At 41.1% G+C, this 21,444-nt stretch overlaps 2 protein-coding genes across 2 annotated transcripts; one reads left to right on the top strand and one right to left on the bottom strand.

The window, feature by feature from the left end:
- Positions 1-6,270: 6,270 nt before the first annotated feature.
- borcs7 (BLOC-1 related complex subunit 7) lies at positions 6,271-10,084 on the bottom strand. The gene is made up of 5 exons (XM_036130676.1): positions 9,915-10,084; positions 6,972-7,034; positions 6,846-6,889; positions 6,729-6,749; positions 6,271-6,620 (listed from the first exon to the last, which is right to left on the bottom strand). The coding sequence occupies exons 1-5, from the start codon at positions 10,044-10,046 to the stop codon at positions 6,569-6,571; spliced, it is 312 nt and encodes a 103-aa protein (XP_035986569.1). The 5' UTR covers positions 10,047-10,084; the 3' UTR covers positions 6,271-6,568.
- A 3,149-nt stretch (positions 10,085-13,233) lies between these two features.
- On the top strand, positions 13,234-21,239 carry LOC105917304 (steroid 17-alpha-hydroxylase/17,20 lyase). Its single transcript, XM_012852073.3, has 8 exons — positions 13,234-13,608; positions 13,710-13,848; positions 14,379-14,614; positions 15,173-15,259; positions 16,119-16,337; positions 17,489-17,658; positions 17,749-17,852; positions 19,218-21,239. The coding sequence occupies exons 1-8, from the start codon at positions 13,300-13,302 to the stop codon at positions 19,496-19,498; spliced, it is 1,545 nt and encodes a 514-aa protein (XP_012707527.1). The 5' UTR covers positions 13,234-13,299; the 3' UTR covers positions 19,499-21,239.
- Positions 21,240-21,444: the final 205 nt, after the last annotated feature.

Below are 21,444 nucleotides of genomic sequence, written 5' to 3'. Positions count from 1 at the left end.
TTTGATTTAAGTGATTTGTTGTGGTTTAATGTATATCCAATCAATTATTAGAATGTTGTAGATAAGCTGATTTCAGTAATTATCAACATTATACAGATTTATTACACAGACTGATGTTTTTAAGCTTTTATCACTGTTATTTGTAATTTTTTGTTTACAGCTAACAAAAATGAGATTTAAGATTACACTATTGCATTAACGTAATAAAAAATCTAAATCATGGGCTTAATGAAAAGTATGTTGAATACCTGCTTTAAAGCTGTCTTAAAATACTTTTAATCTGGCACTTCAGGCCTGTACAGCTACGTTTCTGCATGATTACATGTAGCATGTGTTAAACCCCTAGAAGTCTGTGATTAATGTTCAAATATTTTCTCATACGGCTGTTAAAATAAATTCAGTATCTTTAAAATATGAAGAAAGCTCAAAATTCCTGTACAGGCATACATTCTGACACTTTGTACCCACAGTAGACCCTAATAGGCCAGAGAAGTCCTTGTTTCTTGGGGTCAAACCATTTCTGGTGGAAAACAGAATTTTTATTACATGAGGGTCAATATTGTTGCAAGTTTTAAAAACCATGCCACCAACAATGGGTGCTGTATACATCTGTAACAAACAGGCCCAGTCATGTTCAGCCTTAGGTCAGGGTCAGTCTCTTTCTGATACAAGTACTTCAAATAATCCAGCAGAATTGAATAAACTGTTTCCACACTATGTGAGGGGTTACCAGGGCGACAACAATTTATTGGGGGGGGGGGGGGGGGCTAGACGTATACACCTGCCTGTAAGGATCTTTAAACACAAAATGCTTGGACAAGACCTGCATAGTATAGTGGCTTGCCAAAGTATTCATACCCCATTACAACCACTAACATAAGAGATTTTATGTTTTATGTGGAAAAACCAAAACAAAGGCAAGGCAAGGGCGTGCTTTGGTGGCACAGTGGTTAGCGCGGACCACCCATGTACGGAGGTCTTAGTCCTCGACGTGGCCGACCCAGGTTCAGCTCTGTCCTGTGGGCCTTTGCTGCATGTCTCTCCCCCTCTCTCCTACCCCCTTTCCTGTCAGCCCACTGTACAAAACAATTAGCTACCAGTCCCGTAAAACCTCAAACAAAAAAAAGCAATGTATAGCACATTCAATGCAAAGTGCTTTACATGATTAAAAAAAAGGGAAATGAAAACAGAATAAAAGTAAGTTGGAATAAAATTTAGAAACAAAGGGTTATACAGTGGTGAAATGCAAAGAAAAAATACATAATTTTCTTCTTTTTTTTTTTTTTTTTTTTTTTTTTTACAAATAAACTGAAAGCATTGAGCAAAAGTATTCAGCCCCCCTGAGTCAATACTTTGTGGAACCACCTTTTGCTGCAATTCCAGCTGTAAATCTTTTAGGGTATGTCTCCACCAGTTTTGCACATCTAGTGACTGAAATTTTTGCCCATTCTTTGCAAACCAGCTCAAGCTCAGTCGGATTAGATGGAGAGCGTTTGTGAACAGCAGTTTTTAGATCTTGCCACAGATTCTCGGTCGGGTTTGGGTCTAGACTTTGACTGGGCCATTCTAACACATGAATATGTTTTGTTTAACCATTCTGTTGTAGCCCTGGCTTTATGTTCATGATGGTTGTCCTGCTGGAAGGAGAACCTCCGCCCCACTCTCTTCTGCAGACGCCAGCAGCTTTATTTACAAGATCACCTTGTGTTTGGCTCCATCCATCTTCCCAACACTCCTGTCCATCTTTGCTGTCTCTGCTGAAGAGAAGCGCTCCCAGAGCTTGATGCTTCCACCACCATGTCTGACAGTGGGGAGGGTGTGTTCAGGGTGATGTGCAATGTTAGTTCTCTGCCACACATAGCGATTTGCATTTTAGCCAAAAAGTTAAATTTTGGTCTTGTTTGAATAAACCACTTTCTTCTACGTTTACTGTGTCCTCAACATGGCTTCAAACAGGACTTCTCATGGTTTTAACAACAGCTCTCTTCTTGCCACTCTTCCATAAAGAACTTATTTGTGCAGAGCACGACTAATCTGTGGACAGATTTCCCCACCTGAGCTGTGGATCTCTGCAGTTCATCCAGAGTAGCCGTGGGCCTCTTGGCTGAAACTCTGATCAACGTTCTCTTTGTTCAGCCTGTAGGTTTAGGTGGACAGCCTTATCTTGATAGGTTTACAGTGACGCCATACTCTTTCCATTCCCAGATTATGGATTGAGCAGTGAGATGTTCAAAGCTTGGGAAATCTTTTTATAGCCTAAGCCTGCTTTAAACTTCTCCACAACTTTATACCTGACCTGTCTGGTGTGTTCGTTGGACTTCATGATGCCGTTTGCTCCCCAATATTCTCTTAATCAACCTCTGAGGCCGTCACAGAGCAGCTGTATTGGTACTGAGATTAGATTACACACAGGTGGACTCCAGTCTGTCTTTAGCAATCAGCAGGCAACTTCTCAAGGCATCAATTAATAATAAATGATAAAACTTCTGGTTGCACGCAGAGAAACGGTGGCTGAATACTTTTGCACATTGCACTCTTCTGTTTTTTATTTGTAAAAAATGTATAATTTTCTCTTCTACATCACAATTGTAGACCATTTTGTGTTGGTCTTTCACATAAGCTTCCAATAAAATATATTTATGTTTGTGGTTGTAATGGGACAATATGTGGAAATGTTCAATAGGTATGATTATTTTTGCAAGCCACTGTATAGTGTGACAATATGGAGCCTGTAGAATATTTTTGAAGTCATTAAGTTAGAGTTTCTATGACGTAACACAGATTGTGGCTTTTAACCAATATCCAGTGGGGGATATTGCATGAATGGCAACCTAGCTAACCCCCTTCTTCCCACACATCAAGCTCCAGCTCTCCCACCTCCACCCAACACACTACCAAACACACATCAGGTGGATGGATGCTAACCGGAGGGGAACTTTTAGGCTTAAATGCATAAATCTAGCAATGTACCTCACCCTGAAAACCCGATCATACCATGAACTCAGTCGTGGCAGCATCATGCAGTGGGCATGCTTTTGCTCTACAGGATAGCATGTTTTATTTTGCATCCCTTACCCAATGTTTGCTTTTTTATATGTGAGTGTAAACAACCAGGCAATGTTTCTCAATACTCTCCCATTTATTAGAGAAATAAATAGAAAATAGTTTAAACTTAATGAGGAACAATGCCTAGTTGGTGACAAACCTTTGACCTCAAAACTCTTTTGAGGTCAAAGGTTTTCAGTCTGGTTTTGTTTAAACCCAAAATGTATTTTTGTTATAACATCCTGTTGATATGTTTTATGCTAGGGTAAAAAATAGGGTAAAAAAAAATATATAAAGGAAGAATAAAAGAGACAAAAATATTATAACATGCACATAAATAAATACTTAAAAAATAAGTAATTAATAAAAAAGTTAAAGATTATAACGGACAATAAATACATAAGGCCATTATTACAAAGGTGAATAAATAAAGAAGCTAATTAAAAGAGATATATACATTTATGTCTCACTGTATAATTTAATTTCTACCTACATTTATTTGTTTACTGTATTTTTGGTGGCAATTAATTGTATTGCATATTTATTTATTGAGCATTTATTTATTTCTGTATTAATTATTAAATATGGTAGAGTTGGTCCTCCATACAGATGACAATGTTATGATTTATTGTGATAATTTTTAAAAAATTATTAGCGTTATGGTGACAGGCCTAATTGTAAGTTCAATTCTTAATTTAAAAAATATGCTGCATTTACACTGAATCTATATTTCTGTTTCTAAATTTTGTCTTGTGAAGTGTCTTGAAACATCTGTTGTGAATTTCTGTCATACACCTGCAGCTGGACACAAATGCATTATAGTAGGGCTGGATGATAATTTATTATCAACATATATATATCTATTGATAGACATATATTGATAATAGAAAAAAAAGGTTTCAATAAACGGTTCAACAGAATAACAGTTTTTCTTCCTTTTGCCTTCTAGCCATGTAGGTTAATATTACAGTTATTACATCCTCCTAACCAATCACAAACGCAGACCCAGGAACCAAGCTCCGCCCCTATCAGAGAGTTCAGAGAGCACGTGTTCTTTTTTCTCTCTTTTTTTAAAGTTGCACTTTTGGTAAAAAGTTGGTTGAGTTTGTGTGTTCTGTATCTAAATATAGGTTGCTGAGCAACAGCATAAAATGGCCAAGGCAGCACTTGAAGTATGTTTTGAATTTGTTGATAATTATCGATATCAATCCATATAATTTCTATTTTATCAATATACTTTTTTTCTATATCATCCAGCCCTACATTATAGTATATATAGTTTTATAAGTCAAACTTTTTAACACACCTTTTATTTTCCTTCCACTGCTCCTTGGTGCCGTATATAAGATAAGATAAGATAAGATAAGATAAGATAAGATAGACTTTTATTGATCTCACGTTGGAGAAATTCACATAAACCAGATGCCAGATCTACGCTGGTCTTAATGCCAGAAAACATGGAATTGCACAAAGGTTCTAAAAATAATAAATTTGGTTTTTGTGCTGAAAAGGTTTGGCCTGTAAATTTGTAAGTTAAATTAAGGAAATACAGAGAAAAAAAGCCCTTTAATTTGGTGCTAAATCAGAGACCAGATGCTGCACATCCACCTACAGCGCTGTGTTCAGCCCTGGGGGAGGGGAGCCCACTGCCCCTACAGTGAAACACGTGGATAAGCCATAAAAACTCATTCTGCACGCAGGCGACAGAATTGTCATGTGCTGTCATCCATCAACTGTACAGCTCCTTGAACAGTCCAACAGAACCAGCCTTTACACGTCCTCTGTGTGCCGTTTAACCTCGCCAGCATACCTCCGTGTTCTTCTCCCCAACCCACAGAAAGCGGCGTGATTTAAAGCAGCCGGGGACGCTGAAGGTCGTTGTGTTCTCTGGAAGTCATCAGCAGCAAACCCTGAATCCAGACCTTTGAGAACACGTGAGGTTTGAAGGAGGGGGCTGCGCGGGCCTTCAGGGCTGCCGTCAGGGCCGCTCTGCTGGTCGGCCTTCAGGCTGCTGATAAGTTTCTTCGTCATTGTCATTCATGGCTGATGTTAAAATAAAAGCTCACGGTCATTTCTCAGCTCATCAGACCCATAGAGAAATCTTCTCTGCATTACACGGGTTCTGTCTTCAGAACCTTTCTGTGTTCTGGTCAAGCTGTCTGCTGCGCCAGAAGAAAAAAGTTCTCGTGGTCTTTAACGTGCTGAGCGTGCGCTTCTGCCACATATTGGATCAGTGAGGGCTTCTCAGAGCAGGACCACCAGTTTCACCTCACCACAGCTGAGATCCATCTATTTGGGGTACAAACAGACTTTTGACCTTGGTCTTAAATAAATAAATACAGCGTTTGAACTGTTAAATGTGAACAGGAGAGTCAAGTGGATGGAAAAAGACAGGTTTTCAACATGTTTGGACAAGGATCAGAAAAACATGCACTTTGAGTCAATACAACTGAAACTGGGTACACTAATAGTTAGGGGTGTCCGAGTAAAGAGAACTAAGAACAAAAGCACTCCACACGTTCATTTCTGTTGGTAAAAAAAAAACTAAACCATACATCACTTTCTGTTTGTAGTTGAACCACAACATTTTCTAAAATAAATGCGGTGTGAATACTTTGGTAAAGCTCTTCCAGGATCCACAGGTCTGGTTGGTTGTATTAACTGTAAAAGCTTTAGTTGCATAATAAGCTCTCCAGCACTTCGTTGGTGGCAATATTCACCTCAAACTAAGTAAAACCTTATTTATAGCACCTTTCAAGATAAAAATCAAACTGTCAGGAGAGTCCTAGCAGGATGGCTTAAGTTCCCTCCAGCTTCATCAGGATCACTACAGCTAAACTCACAGACTGAAGATGAATCTAAAGCTGCTACAGCAGTTTAGTCTGAGGATGGCCAGATTCCTGCAGCTTTTTCTTAGATTCTGCCCAGGACTGAATATGTTTAATAGAATTTTACAGGATAAATGATACATTATCTTTGATTGCTTTTATTATTCTATTTTAAATTGTCTGTACTGTTTCTGATGTCTTTTGTGAAACACTTTGTGATTTTGTCTGTGAAGGGTGCTAAGTAAATCAACTTTTCCTCTTTATTTTATTTTAGTCATTTTAACTGAGTCCACCTTTCAGAGCCAATGTTCTTCTTGACATCAAATCTCTCCATCTTATAATAAAGGCTTTCCTTGGTGTAAAGACTAAATACTACAGCAGAATGTGGGTCAAGGTCAACACTTTGACTTCTTTCATTTAGAAATGAAACATGTTACACATGGAACCAGTCCAGCTGTGCAATTCATCCCAAGCCTCTCTGTCCAACAACAAATATACTACAACTGATCCAACATTCATCTGACACACAAGTAACTGTACAGATTTGCTTAAGCCCGGTGTGTGTATAACGCAGAGCTGATGAACGTCCCTCGGTGCAGGAGGCCAGTGAGACCAGAAGGTCTCTGAGCCCAACCCCTCCATGGTTGGGCATGTGTCGTCATGTCCTCCATGTCCTCCATGTCCTCCGGGCTGTGTCACTTCAGAAGATGTGTCAGCTGGTCCTGCAGGTTCTTGGAGTGCTCCATGCTGAAGGATGGGGACACAGGAGAACGCGTACAGGTCACGACTCTGTGTTGTGGCTTCGCTCACAGATACGGATGAAGCCTAAACAATTGGCGATGTGCTGGGACTTACTTCTTCTGGATGGCCTCCTGTCTGCGGGGGGGGGGGGGGGGGGGGGGGGGACACAGGCCTTTTACTACACTTTCCTCTACAGTGTGCACCAAAGTGAAGCAGCTGAGTGATACTCACTGGTATTGTAAATGCGTTGTGATAATGGACATTTTTCTCAGACTCTGGAGGACAGACAGAGCGGACGGTAAGTCAGCCTCTAATTGGCTCAGTGAAGCGTCACAGACAGGAAGGATGGTCACTTACATCCTCAGAGTGCAGAATGGCGTCCTCTTGGATCACCATGTTCCTCGCCGCTTGTCCGAGAAGCTGGAGAGACATCAGCAGTTAGCTGCAGCTGATTATAGACACATACAATAGATGAGAATATTAGAGAAAAATTTATCTTTTCAGTGTCTCAGGTCACCAAGTGAAACACATTCAATAGATCAATTTACAGACTGATGTTTTCAAGCCCTGGTTTCTGTTAACGAAGATTCTCTGCTTACAGAAAATGAAAACATGATGTTTAACGTTAGAATATTACATCAGACCAATAAAAACACTCCAATACAGAAATGTGGGCTTAATAAATAATATGTTGAATACCTGCTTGAAAGTTATTTTTTATCAGCCCAACGCGCTTCATCTGATTCTAACTTTAAAGACTGGACCTTTCTCATCAGCCTCACATATTCCCACGCAGCAGAGGGAGAACCAGGTCTTTGTTTAGCAAGTCCCGAGTCTTTCCAGCCCAGTCTTCAATCAGGTGAACACCTGGAAGTCCCGAGCCGATCCCAGGTCCTAAACTTCTCCTTTCTAGTCTTAAAGCTGCAGTAAGGAGTTCTGAGAAAACCGTGGACTTGGCCTGAAAATCTGAACTAGCTCACCTTCCAGGTCCTCCCCCTCCCTGCAGCCCTCCCTCCACAGCTCCTCCCCCACAGCGCAGCCTGCCGGGCCGCTCCCATCTTTGTTTTCTGAGCAGGTGCTACTCCAGAAACCAACCAACTTCAGGAGGACCCCCCTCACTATCCTCACCACTGTGTCCACCGTGGATCACCTCCAGTTCCCAGGAACCACCGTCTCTCAGGCTCTGATATGATCCTCACACATGGATGCCACTCGTAAGAAGGCCCAGCAGAGACTGGACTTCCTGCGGCAACCTTTCAGTCCAGTCTTCCTCAGGAGCTGCTGAACATCTTAAACAATTAGATCCACAGAAAGGACTGACCATCCATCCCTTTATGACCTGTACAGGTCCAGGACCTGACTCATCCTGGTCAGAGGTCCCCTCAGGTCGGTGCTACAGATCACCGATTGCTAAAACGAGCCGCCACAGAACCAGAATCCAACACAAACTTCTTACAACAGACCTGAGCATCAGAACTGAACCCCTGAGCAAAGAAAGGCGGCCTGGATAATGCTGACAGCTGCATCTCAGGAAATATTATTGAAATTAAGGTTCACTCATTTCAGTAATTCAATGCAAAAGGTGAAAACTATGATACAAAATAAATCCACATCCAGGGATGTATGCAAGCTGTTAATGTTGATTCTGTCTCAGTGAAGGAAAACCCAAAAATCTGTTTCTCAGAAAAATTAGAATATGACATCAAAGCAATAAAAAGTTTTTTTTGTCAAGAAATGTGGGTCTACTGAACAGTATCTGGACTCAAAATGAATTCCTGCATCAATGCAGCGTGGCATGGAGGCCATCAGCCTGTGGTTCTGCTGAGGCGTTCAGGAAGCTCACATCGCGTTGATAGCTGCTTTCAGATCATCTGCTTTGTTGGTTCTGGTGTCTCTCATCTTCCTTTTGCTGATACTCCAGATTCCCTACTGAGTTTTAGTGTTGCCACCATGATTAAAGCAGGCACTGGTACCTTTGGCAGAGTGGGCTGGTGCCACGTCCTGCTGGAAGATGAAATCTACATCTGTACACAGCTCATCAGCAGAGAGAAGCTTGCAATGCTGTAAAATGTCCTGGTAGATGGCTGCATTGACCGTGGGCCAGAGCCATCAGATAACATCTCAACCCAAACCATCACTGACAGTGGAAACTTTACTCTGGACCTCTCCACTCCTCCCCCAGACTCTGGGACCTGGATAACCAAATATAATGCAAACTTTGCTTTCATCAGAATAGAGGACCACTGAGCAACAGTCTGGTTGCGCTCCTTAACCCTGGAAAGTGTCGGCCATTACAATCAGAATCCAATTTAGCTCCAATCGCCAAGTTGGAGCTAAGAGCAAACTCTTTGTCATACGACAAAGAGTTTGACTTTGGTTCCACTTTACTCTCAATGAAGACATTTTTACTACAAATATACAAAAAAACAGATATAGAACTCCTTTTTTTGGAAACATGTACATGTTTCTACAAAAAATGAAGACATGGTTGGGTTGGTGCCAACAACCTTGGTTTGGATCTGGACGCTGTTCGGTGTTCGTCCAGGAGACAGTTCTCTGTGAAGGCTGGTTATAGTAACCAGCGCTCTCTAGCGCCCCCTGTCAGTCTAACAGTCTAAACAGCTTGTGTCCAGGATGTGTGGGGTCTGCAGAGATGCTGAAGGTCAGCCCTGATGATCGTGTCTGCAGACCTGATTGTTCTCTGCAGTCTGGACCTGTCCTGTTCTGTGGATGAGCCAAACCACGCAGTGACAGAGGAGCACAGGACAGACTGGAGGATGGCGTGGAGAAGATGACCAGCAGCTCCTGGGGAACAAGGCTGCACTTCTTCAGTAACGTTTTAAGTTAGACCAACTTAAAAGAAAGGAATTTAAATCAGAGATCAGATGTGTAATCTTCTAGTTCCCTAAGAAACTAAATGCGATTTATCGCTCTATGTGTAAAGAACCAGGACAATACAAACATCGCTTTTTGAATCAAGCTACTGAAATAACACCTGTATTCAGGCTGTGAGGCCGGAAGTAAAGTCGTTGTTAGGCACGTTTCGAGGGAAACGTGCTGTTTAAACCAGGATACAAAACATACACAGCTCAACTAATAGTCATGCATGAAAGCTAAAACATTCTTTTATCACATTAAATTCATAACAAGGGAGACTTTTAAGAGAGCCATCGCTAAAATAGAAGTGCTTTTATTTTGTAACCCTATGTGTACTGTGTTTATTTCCGGTGGCTGTCGGGCCCAGCAGTCCGATGAACAACGGTTCTAAAGGCGGGTTGTTTACAGAGAGTGTTGCCGTACCTCTTGGCTGCGGGATCCCTTCAGCACCTGGCGGGTCAACGCAATCACGTCCCCGCTGCAGGAGCCTACCTTGTCGGATAACAAACCCTTGACAGACTGCCCGAACCGCGGCTGCGAGTCAGCTGACGCCATTTTCTATGTAAAAGAACGACAGTGTGCGACGAGGTCCAAAAGTCTCTGCATACGCGTTTAAGAGACACCTGTCATCTCATGGAGAGAGAAACCTTAATGTAAAGTTCAGTTCAGTCCATCGCTCATTCCGCAGTTTACAACATTTACCACAGAGTCGTATAACCACTTTTCATAACCACCTTAATTTCATAACACGACTGTATAAAAATAGATTAGATTGGACCCTGTAATTTGACAAGCACTATATATATTGCCAGAAGAAGCTACTCTGCCTCCATAGACCTGGAGTCTTATTCCATTGTTGATGTCCACAGGGTTTAACATATTGGTCCCCCCTTTGCAGCTATAACAGCTTCAGCTCTTCTGTCAAGGCTTTAAATGCACTTCCAGAAGTCTATTTGTGAGGTCAGACACTGATGTTGGATGTGAAGGCCTGACTCTGTCTCTTCTCTAATTCATCCCAGAGGAGCTCTCTTAGGCTGAGGTCAGGACTCTGTGTAGGTCAGTCAAGTTACAACAAACAGACTTAAATCCAAGGCAACCGATTTAAGCCTGTTTGCCGTTCCCATGATCCAGATATCTGAGAATTTGCACAGACATGTCAGTCAAGTTCATCCACATGAAACTGACTCCTCCGTGTTTTTATGAGCCTTGTTCTGTGATAAGGTGCCACTCGTGGGAACAGGAAGTGATCATCTCCAAACTGTTCACACAGCAGCGCATAAAATTGTATAAAATGTCTTGGTATGCTGAAACATTGAGCATTCGCCAAGCTGGAACTATCGGACCAAATCCAATCAATTAACATTTATTTATATAGCATTTTTCAGCGGTTCATATGGTCCAGAAAGTGCTTTACAAGCTCAAATACAAACAAAAAGTTGCTGAGACAAAATAAATAAAATAGAAAAATGTATAGGAAAATAACAGGATATAAAAGTATAAAAACTAAAAAGTGCATAACACTACAATTCAAAACAAATTTAAGAGCTATATAGAAAAATGAAACCACAAAATAAACAAAAGTTATCCACAGTTGAACAGCTAGGAGTGAAAGGCCTGTCTGAACAGCTGTGTTTTTAGCTGTGAATTAAAGACTTCTAGCTCAGTGATGGATCGTAGCTCTGGTGGTAAAGCATTCCACGACTGAGGACAGGAAACACAGCAAAAAAAAAAAAAAAAAAAAAAAGCAAAAGAACTCAGCTGCACAAGACAAGTCAAGGTAACTTTATTTAAACCCAAGGGTAAATTTGGTTGCAGGCAGAAAGAGTGGGCTGCATACACGCACAACACACAAACAACATTGACAACATCTCCAGAAGACAATGACATAACAGTAACAACAGCAGCAAGTGCTCCAGACATAGAGATATAGATTAAAAGTACAGAATAGTACTATCAAAAGACAGTTGATAAAATACAGATTAGAAAGCACCATATCTAAAAAGTAAATACAAAAAAAGCTGGGTCAATAGATAATAAATAAATAGATCAGGAAAGCTGTGCATAATTTAAAAAGATTAGTGTGTAGTCTACAACGTGCTGTTCAGGATCTTAATAGCTGAAGGAACAAAACTACCCCTGTACCTTTTGGTATCACCTGCAGGCATTTTAAATCCACGGCCTGATGGGAGGGGCTGCAATTCACCTGCGTGATGGAGCAGACAAAGGGAGGTGTACAGGGATGAGGAGGGAAGCCAGCTCCCCCCTGACTCCAATAGGCACCCTTGTTCTACAAAAACCTACCTGGAGAAGGAGGCTCTGCTTGCCGCACCACCATGGTCCACGGGGCCTGAGATAGGCGGCAGGGTCCAACAGCCAACCGCAAACAGAGACCATCACCACCACCCTCCCAACCCAACCGCACATCCTCCAGACTGTCTAGGGGAAGAAAAGAAAGGGAAAAAACACTCTAATCACCCACCCCACCCAAACCACGCAGCCCCCTGTTTTAAGATAATGATATTTGTCAGGCTCATTGTGTAATCATATTCCTTGGCCATTGATAAGACCATTGATTGATTGATTGATTGATTGATTGATTGGTTGATTGATTGATTGACTGATTGATTGAATTCAATTCAATTCAATTTTTCAATTAAATTTTATTTATATAGCGGCAATTCATGAAACATGTCTTATCAAGGCACTTTACAAAGTCAAATTCAATCAGATTATACAGATTGGTCAAAAATGTCCGATATAAGGGAACCAGTTGATTGCATCAAAGTCCCGACAAGCAGCATTCATTCCTGGAGAAGCGTAGAGCCACAGGGAGAGTCGTCTGCATTGTCCATGGCTTTGCAGCAATCCCTCATACTGAGCAAGCATGAAGCAACAGTGGAAAGAAAAACTCCCCATTAACAGGAAGGAAAAACCTCCAGCAGAACCAGACTTAGTGTGAACGGTCATCTGCCTCGACTGACTGGGGGTTACAGAAGACAGAGCAGAGACACAACAAGAGAGACAAAAAAAGCACAGAAGCACACATTGATCTAGTAATCTGTTCTACATTAGATGGTAGTAGCGGGTGAGCCGTCTTCTCTGGATGATGTCACAGCTAACAGAACGTCAGACCAGGTGTACCTACTATGAAGAAAAAAGAGAGAGAACAGAAAGTTAAAAGCTGAAATGACAACAAGCGATGCAAATTGGGGAACAGGAGAACTCAGTAGAGTGAGAGAAATAGGCCCTGATGTCCTCCTTATACATTAGAATAAGAATTTTCTATTCTATTCTTGATTTAACAGGAAGCCAATGAAGGGAAGCTAAAATTGGAGAAATATGATCCCTCTTGTTGAAAATCAACAACGCACTTTTCAGACTTTTTTGGAGAAAAAGATGTTCAACCATGTATTATTTTCCTTCACAACTGTGTTCAACTTTGGGTTAGTCTAAAACATAAAATCCCAAAGATATGCATGAGATTCCTGGTTGAAACGAGCCAAAATGAGGAAAGCTTCAGGGGGCGTGAATACTTTTTCAAAGCTGTGTAACTTTTTGGAATCATCTGTTGGTTTTTCAAGAGCCTAACAATGGTCTGTGGCTTTCTTCAAGGATCCCGTCAGACAAGTGTTTCTTATCTTGTTTAATTTGGACGTGGTTAAGCAGCCAAAGTCAAGGCCCTGGCAATGACGTAGATGCATATAAGTCTAGCCCTGCATCGGCTCTGAGCCTTCCTTCACAGCTTTGCCCTGGGATGCATGGCCACAGCTGAATCAGAGCTCTCTATCTGGACCCTCCACACAAAGCTATGGCTTGTTTTTGTCTGATTGTCTTTGCCATCCTGATCCTGGCTGTGCTGGCATGGCAGCTGAAAGCCAAGTCCTCACGTGGCCTCCAGGAGCCCCCCCATCTCCCAGCGCTGCCTCTGATCGGCAGTCTGCTGAGTCTGCGAAGCCCGCACCCTCCTCATGTACTTTTTAAACAGCTCCAAAAAAAGTATGGACAGACGTACTCACTGATGATGGGCTCCCATAGAGTGATCATCGTCAACCAGCATGCACATGCCAAAGAAGTCCTGCTGAAGAAGGGAAAGATATTTGCTGGAAGGCCCAGAACTGTGGGTACCATTTGTCTTTGTATGTCCTCTGCTTCTTCTCTAACCCTGATTTTGTCATTTCTGCTTCTTTTTTTTTTTTACATGTCATGTGTATGACAAAGGTGACCACAGACGTTCTTACTAGAGATGGGAAAGACATTGCATTCGGAGATTATAGTGCTGCCTGGAGGTTCCACAGGAAAATAGTGCATGGAGCTCTTTGCATGTTTGGAGAAGGCTCTGCTTCCATCGAGAGGATCAGTGAGTACAGATCACTACACTTCCTTTATTATAACAAGATGCTGAAACAATTTAAAGATTGCAACAGTGACCTAGAGTATGCAACTCTGAAATGATGCCTACGAATCTCTGTATCAGTGTAGAAATGTGTGCATTTGTGAGTGTGATCGGGTAAATGTGGCTTTGGTGTCAAGCAGTTAAGTGGTCAGTATGAGTAGAAACTTGCTCTAAAAATGTTGTCAGTTTGCCATTCAGCTAGAATATTCATCCGTTCATTCACTATACCCGCCTATCCACACAGAGACATGTGTGTGTGTGTGTGTGTGTGTGTGTGGGGGGGGGGGGTATCTCCAGCTACTATTAGGCTTGGAACACCCTGCTCAGATGGGCAGTCATTCAATATTCAGTCTCATCTTGGTTTTGTAGTCAGGATGGAACACTTTAACCCCAGTTTTCATCCTGTGGTGTTAAAACGTCTTAAAGCCTTTGAGTTTATCTACTGGGCAGAACTGCACATTAACTGGACATGCTGGCTCCTTTGCTTTGCCCAGTCTGTGCAGAGGCCCAGTCTCTATGTTCCACTATGTCAGAGGCAGCAGGGGTGGGCCTGGCTCTGGATCTGGCCCCTGAGCTGACTCGCGCCGTCACAAACGTGGTCTGCTCCCTCTGCTTCAACTCCTCCTACTCCCGAGGAGACCCAGAGTTTGAAGGCATGCTGCGTTACAGCCAGGGCATTGTGGACACGGTGGCTAAGGACAGCCTGGTTGACATCTTCCCTTGGTTACAGGTCAGTTAACGTCAACCTCACATAGACGCGTATAAAGACAGCTTCCAATGCGAGATATTAAGCTCTAGTCAGAAATATGTCAGAACATGAAATTACAGGTAAACCAGTTGCTACATAAGCGTTAAAAATGACTATTTGTACAAAACTAGTTAAGAACTAAATGACCCAAAAGCAGATGTTTTATCAGGTTTGGACTAAATGAAAGATGAGCTTAATGTCTCTCATAAAATCTGATGGGAAAATTGGCCTTAAATGTCTCCAAACTTCCTGCAAATGACACCAAACCGAACATTTTAACGAGGATGTGTCCAGACTGGTGTGAGGAGAGGGTGACAAATTACAAAGTACAAAGTTACTCAAGTTCTTGACATCATTACTAGTAGGATCAAATATTATTTTGTTTATTCTAAAGGGCAGTTTTTTTTCACCTTAACTCCTAATGAAAAACACCTAAGAACCCAGTTTTCAGTGCATATTTAATCTTGTGCTAATATTGTGTATACAAAATAATGAAACATGGCATGTTGATAAATCATGATGTCTTTTTCTGTGTTCCAGGTTTTTCCAAATGCAGACCTACATCTGCTGAAGCACTGTGTTGCAATCAGAGACAAACTTCTGCAGAAAAAGTACAACGAGCACAAGGTAGGGTCTGCAGTGATGGTGTGTTGCCACTGATGTTGAAAACATTCATGTTGGCAATAAGCCACATTAAAACTGCACTCAAACCCCACGGCTGCTCTGCCCCATGCTGGCTTGTAAACCCAGTCTGTTATCTGTGGTCACATGGAGAATAAGACAGAGAGCTAGAGAATAGAAGTGTGAATGTCTCACTTTATCAGATGTTTTTTGTAAGTATTTAATAGCTGGTAAAGATGTGCAATTAGCTGTAGTTGTTTACCTTTGGTCCTCAACTGGCAAGAGGAATATTATGTTCTGTTCCAAACTCCGACTGGTGATGGCTGATCCATGCTTCTTTGTTTCTTTCCTTTTAGGCAGTGGTGTCAATTTTATCATCAATTTTAGTATCATTAATTAACAGCTCACTTTTGATGACGGTGTGAAAATATTTTCACACCGTCATCAAAAGTGATTACCATTTCCTAAAGAGAAGGTGGGAGGCTGAAACTGTTCTTTCCAGGCAGGTTTGATTTTTTCTCAGGAAAAGCTCTGTGCTGACTGACAGAGCATCTACAGGATGTTTATAGGGTCAGACAAGAAGAAGTTCTTTGTTCTAAACTAAAAAGCTGTCAGCTCATTTACACCAGTCATGGCTACTGCAGGTCTTTGTGCCAGTGTCATTATGACTACTCTAGAATTTTCTCAGTTATCTCTCATCATTTCGACTTTAATCTTAAAATGAGTAAACATTTTCTTTCTTTCTGATTGATCATCACTCCATAAATTGCTCCTAGTTAGAGATCAACTGGATTTCCCAATAATGATCTACTTTGTTGTGCCTGTGTGTATCCTAAACACTGACTCAGTTTTCCATCCCTCCCAGGCGGACTACAGTGACCACGTACAGAGAGATCTGCTGGATGCCCTGCTGAGAGCTAAGCGCAGCGCTGAAAACAACAACACTGCAGACATTAATGCAGAGGCTGTGGGCCTCAGTGATGACCACCTCCTCATGACTGTAGGGGACATCTTTGGAGCTGGTGTTGAGACCACCACCACTGTTCTCAAATGGGCGGTAACCTACCTCATCCATCATCCAGATGTAAGCCAGAACACCTGCTGTGCTGCTTCATTGGCTTCTACTTAGTCTGCAGTATGTTAAAATTACAATAAATCTAATGTTGTTTAAGCTGTTAACTCCTATTTAATCTTCTAGATGGCAGTATACTGCGATGAATGAAAGTAGGAAAACATGTCCTGAAGCTTTACAGTTGACGCTCTCTCTTACTCTGCCTATATTTAAAGTTTTACAAACTCAGAGAATGTCAATACACTTCCGTAAATACATTCAGCTTTTATTGGTGCAGCACAATCTCAAACTGTTAAGAAATGACGAATGGCACCCTTGTTAGTACATCTAAAAATCCCTTTAAAATAAACAAAAATTAAAAACAAATATTACAAGGCTTTTCTTTTTTTTTAAAAAGTTAAAGAGTTTTTAGGAACCTCTTGGTATATTTCATAACTGCTAGTTTCCCTGGGGTACATATATGAGGGTACACAGAGGTCTATTGAATCACTTTGTGTTAATTGACGCCATATATTTAAAGTGAATTGAAGTGAATCTGGATTCTTGTAAGCCACTGACCACTTGGCTGAACAAGGACTCATATTTATCCTCCACTGAGCTCAGTGAGCAGATCACTGTTGCTGAACTGCAGCAAGGAGCAGCATTTTGGAGTCTCCATGACAACCATTAGACTATTTCCATGACAACCCGTTGTTTAGGACTGCCTATAGCCTTTTCTGTCCTACCAACCCAGGTGGAAACATGTTTTTTTTTTTAAGACTTTACCTGGAACTGGGAGCTTTGGTCAAAGAAGACCTTCAGTAACAAAGACTCCAACTGAGTTTGGTGTGAAATAAACTATAAATATGTGGAAAAGCTCCTTATGCCCACTGTTAGGTGTGGTAGAGGATCTGTGAGGCTGTTAGAGCGCATTAACTCATTGAAGTACCAGGAGGTTTTAGATAAAGACCCTTTTAATTCTATTACCATCATGTTCAATAAAAAAAAATTTAAGCAGTTAACAAGAACTATAGCATACTCTCATCACTATGTATACCTGTGTTCATCAGCCATGACCACAGTTGGTTATGAAGGTAAGTCCAGGCCCAGAGAGTATCCACCAAGCTGTTTCATAATCTGCTTGACCCAGAATAACAGATGCTTTGTGCTCCTGTTGTTTCCAGGTACAGAGGCGCATCCAGCATGAACTTGACACTAAGATTGGAATGGATCGCTCCCCCCACCTCAGTGACAGAGGCAGTCTGCCCTACCTGGAGGCCACCATTAGAGAGGTGTTGAGGATCCGTCCTGTAGCTCCCTTACTCATCCCTCACGTGGCACTAAATGACACCAGGTACAGTCAATAGCTTCATGATTTATTACACCTCTCCTCAGCCCTTTCGAACGCCACATTAGAGAATTTTGCTCTGTTTCCTCCTGGCAGTATTGGGGATTTCAAAGTAAAAAAAGGAACTCGAGTCATCATCAATCTGTGGTCTCTGCATCATGATGAAAAGGAGTGGAGCAACCCTGAATGTTTCGACCCTGGTGAGACAGCTGACCTCCAAACAGCCAAACACTCTGGACATAAAAGCTACGATGTTGTCAACATAAAGATAACATTTAGTTTCTGCTACACATACTCAATGTGTAGCAGAAACAAGCAGGTTCGCTCAGGAGTAAGCATGTCTCAAGAACACATTACACTGTGTTAGGTATTACACTACTGTGGTGGATGCTAATCATTATCAGGAAGAAAGGCACACTACTCATTAATTAGAGAAAGATGCATCTTTGTCTTTGCAAATTTGTTCAAAGGCATAGAGCGTTTGAATGTCTCTGTCCCCCAACGCAGTCAGGGAGCAGAGCGAGCGGAAAAAGGCACACTACACTTTTATTACGTTCTGGGTCAACATAGGAAGTGGGAGTAGTCTTCATCCGAGAAAACAGGAGTGCACACATTGGTACGATCCGGTGCTTATCTAACACAACTCCTCTGTGTGTCCTTGGTTAAAGAAAACACAATAATAAATCTGAAAGCATGTGAGCTTCTTTCACACGGGAAAGTTATGCAGGTGCATCTGGACAAGATATGATCAGAGTTACATGCATCAATTACATTTTCCTCAACCCTACTAATAAGTAAAAGATGTAAAAATTACATCTATATGTTTTGGATTTAGTTACTTATTCAATGACAGAGGCCTTGAATTCCCTGTTCAGTAAATCAAGAATCAAGAATCTTTATTACTGTCATGTCACCATAATGAAATTTTGATGAGACACCAGCTCAGGATTCACATATAACACACAGACACAACAAGAGATAATGTCCAAGCTGAATGCACCAACAACACATTCTGAGAAACTAAAGAGTGTGCAACTAGTTCTTAGCATCTGATATGATTTAAATCTATAAGCCAATAAAGACAGCAGTCACATTACAGTACGATATAAATTACTGTGCGATTGCATCAATGTATCAGACAAACATTACCAGAGAAACTAAAAGTGCGCAAACAGACATTAGCATTTGAAAGATAGTGTAAATGATTTTTATTGGGTCAAGAACCCGTGGAACCAGTAGCATGTTTGCAAACATGTAAGCAGACTGTGAACTGGCCTGGTGGTTTATTTGGTTCTCAGCAGGGAAAAGCTGTTTTTAAGTTAATGTTCCTGTAATACGTCTGGCCCTTTTCTGGACTTTTGTAGCATGAGTCATGTCTAGATCTTGCAGACGACATCCAATAATCTCTGTGCTGTCCTCACCACCCACACAAAATCCTTCCTGTTGTGTGCAGTTCATCTCCCATACCACCTGTCACGCTGAGACCCAGAATGTCTCAGCGTGATTAGGACAGTCTCTATAGAAGTCCTAATGTCCATCACATGAATCATCTTGTCATTCTGCAGGCCGCTTTTTGGACAGTGAAGGCACAGGACTGACCATCCCGTCATCAAGCTATCTGCCTTTTGGTACCGGGATCAGAGTGTGTTTGGGTGAGGCCTTGGCCAAGATGGAGCTCTTTCTCTTCCTGTCCTGGATCCTGCAGAGGTTCACCCTCTCTGTCCCACCAGACCACTCTCTACCCAGCCTGGAGGGAAAGTTTGGTGTGGTCCTCCAGCCTGTCAAATATAAAGTGAAAGCCACACCCCGGCCCGGCTGGGAGCGAGCCACCAGCCAGACGTGCTGAGAGCCCAGCCATGTGCTGCTAAACAATAGCTTTCTGCGTCAGGCCAAGAGCCCAGAGTTCAAAACTAACCTCCAAACTGAAACAAGCAGTGATGCTTTGCACAGATAACATTTTCCAATATATTGATATTTATGAATACTTCTGTGCAGAATAGACAGTATGAAAAATGTGACATACAGCAACTGAACACATTTCCTCTGCTGCAGTACTTCACTGAACAACCAGAGGTGAGAGAAAAGACGACAGGTCTAAAACACTATTGTTGCTTTATATAGATAAGCAATAATTACCCACACTGAAAAAATTCAGTTGTTTTTACTGAAAATCTGTAGTTGTGTAGCTGTGGTTACCAGAATCTTTCAGTAATAAAATACAGCAAAAATGTACGCAAGGTTACAGAACCACCTCTATATTTTATATGATAAAACTGTGTATTGTTTTTTATCTTTAAATGCATATTTAATAGCTATTTTTATTATTATATATTTTTAGAATTTGTTGTGGCACTAGTGGCCCTTTTTGTTGAAGGTAGGCTGACAGTAAGGGATACACAGGATAGAATTAAACTTGGATCAGGCAAGCCAAAATAAATAATAACTCACTTGCCTGGACACCACAATGTTGATTTGTATTAGCAGGTGAGAAATCATCCGAATTCCATTAGGCAGCCACAAAAGCTTGTGTAGCGCTAAATTCCACTTTTCAGCCATTTTTTCCATGCAGCTTTTGAAGCTGCAAAGTGAAGCCTTCCCCATCCTCCATTACTAATTATCATGCATTATTATTAGAAGAAAAAAAACTTATGTTTAAAAGAAAATATACAACACCTTGAGCAAAGTTGAAACAACTGTGCAACTATCAAAGTTAGTGATAGATTAGAATGTGTCACCACTTAGCCAAGGTGACACTAGGCCAAATGTGTTGTCCCGAGATATGAAAAGAAGTTGGCTAGGATTTTCAAGAACAAGCCAGGAACCACTGGGGGCTTAGGTAAATGTTACATCACCATTGACTGAGAGGATTCCAATCAACAAAGGAACTCCTGCTCCATTTGATGCCTTCCATCTAGGTTTGGGGGATTTCCAGTAAAGTCATAGTTATAGAAATCATAACAACAACATCATTAAAATGAAATGTTTATAGCATGTTCTTATCTATAAGCAATGTGAAAATATTTGCTCAAGAAAAAGAGATCGACATCTCTTCAGTCTCTCCTCCATGAGCCCAATATGTTATTAAGTAGTGAAAAAAAGATAGAGGTGATTTTTTTAACAACGTCATGAGTTGATGAATGAATAAAAGGTTGGCAATGGGAATGTTGACAGAACAGAACTGTTTTACTGTTGTAGACAAAAATGCAGCAAAGCATCCCTTCACGTGCAGTTTTTCACTAAAGCAACTGTAAACGTCTTTGAACAAATGAAAAACACAAAAAATTATAATTGCAAAAGTAACAAGGACATGAGAATAGACCCCAGCGTACAACCTGTTACATCTGTTCTTATTCAAAATTGATTTACTCTGAACAGAAATGTTAACGTCGGTTAATCTAATCTAGAACAATACTTGTCATGATCACATTATGTTTCCTCCGGAAAGTCAGACATTTATGATGTTTTTAAGGCTTTTCATCAAACAAAGGAGAAATAATTCTTATTCTAAGAGCTCTTCATAGAATGAGTCCTAGTTTTGTATCACACTGCCCATTGTTGCATTTTATTCATTGTGCTTTATTTTGTTTTGTCATTATAATCCCACTTATATTGTGTCTGTCAATTTTCCTCCTTGATCGGTAAAACAGTTATCTTGTGTGGAAGTATTTACACCACTGTTGATACAAAATGAGTTTAATGTTTTTTCAGGATGTCTATTTCTCCTCTTACTTGTTGCAACTGTTTTCAAAACATTGATATTGTGAAGTTATTTTGGAAATAAAGAGAAACACA

Source organism: Fundulus heteroclitus, unplaced genomic scaffold, assembly GCF_011125445.2.
Source record: "Fundulus heteroclitus isolate FHET01 unplaced genomic scaffold, MU-UCD_Fhet_4.1 scaffold_37, whole genome shotgun sequence".
NCBI classification, from domain to species: Eukaryota; Metazoa; Chordata; class Actinopteri; order Cyprinodontiformes; family Fundulidae; genus Fundulus; species Fundulus heteroclitus.
The sequence above is the reverse complement of the archived record's forward strand: the minus strand, read 5'-3'. Positions and strand labels throughout refer to the sequence as shown.

Coding starts and splice junctions, on each gene's coding strand:
- borcs7 (XM_036130676.1), bottom strand. CDS start 10,046: ATGGCGTCAGCTGACTCGCAGCCGCGGTTCGGGCAGTCTGTCAAGGGT. Junction 7,035..9,914: donor AGGGATCCCGCAGCCAAGAG/GTACGGCAACAC, acceptor ATGTCTCTCCAG/CTTCTCGGACAAGCGGCGAG. Junction 6,621..6,728: donor CAGGAGGCCATCCAGAAGAA/GTAAGTCCCAGC, acceptor CCCATCCTTCAG/CATGGAGCACTCCAAGAACC.
- LOC105917304 (XM_012852073.3), top strand. CDS start 13,300: ATGGCTTGTTTTTGTCTGATTGTCTTTGCCATCCTGATCCTGGCTGTG. Junction 15,260..16,118: donor AAAAGTACAACGAGCACAAG/GTAGGGTCTGCA, acceptor CATCCCTCCCAG/GCGGACTACAGTGACCACGT. Junction 17,659..17,748: donor GTGGCACTAAATGACACCAG/GTACAGTCAATA, acceptor TCCTCCTGGCAG/TATTGGGGATTTCAAAGTAA.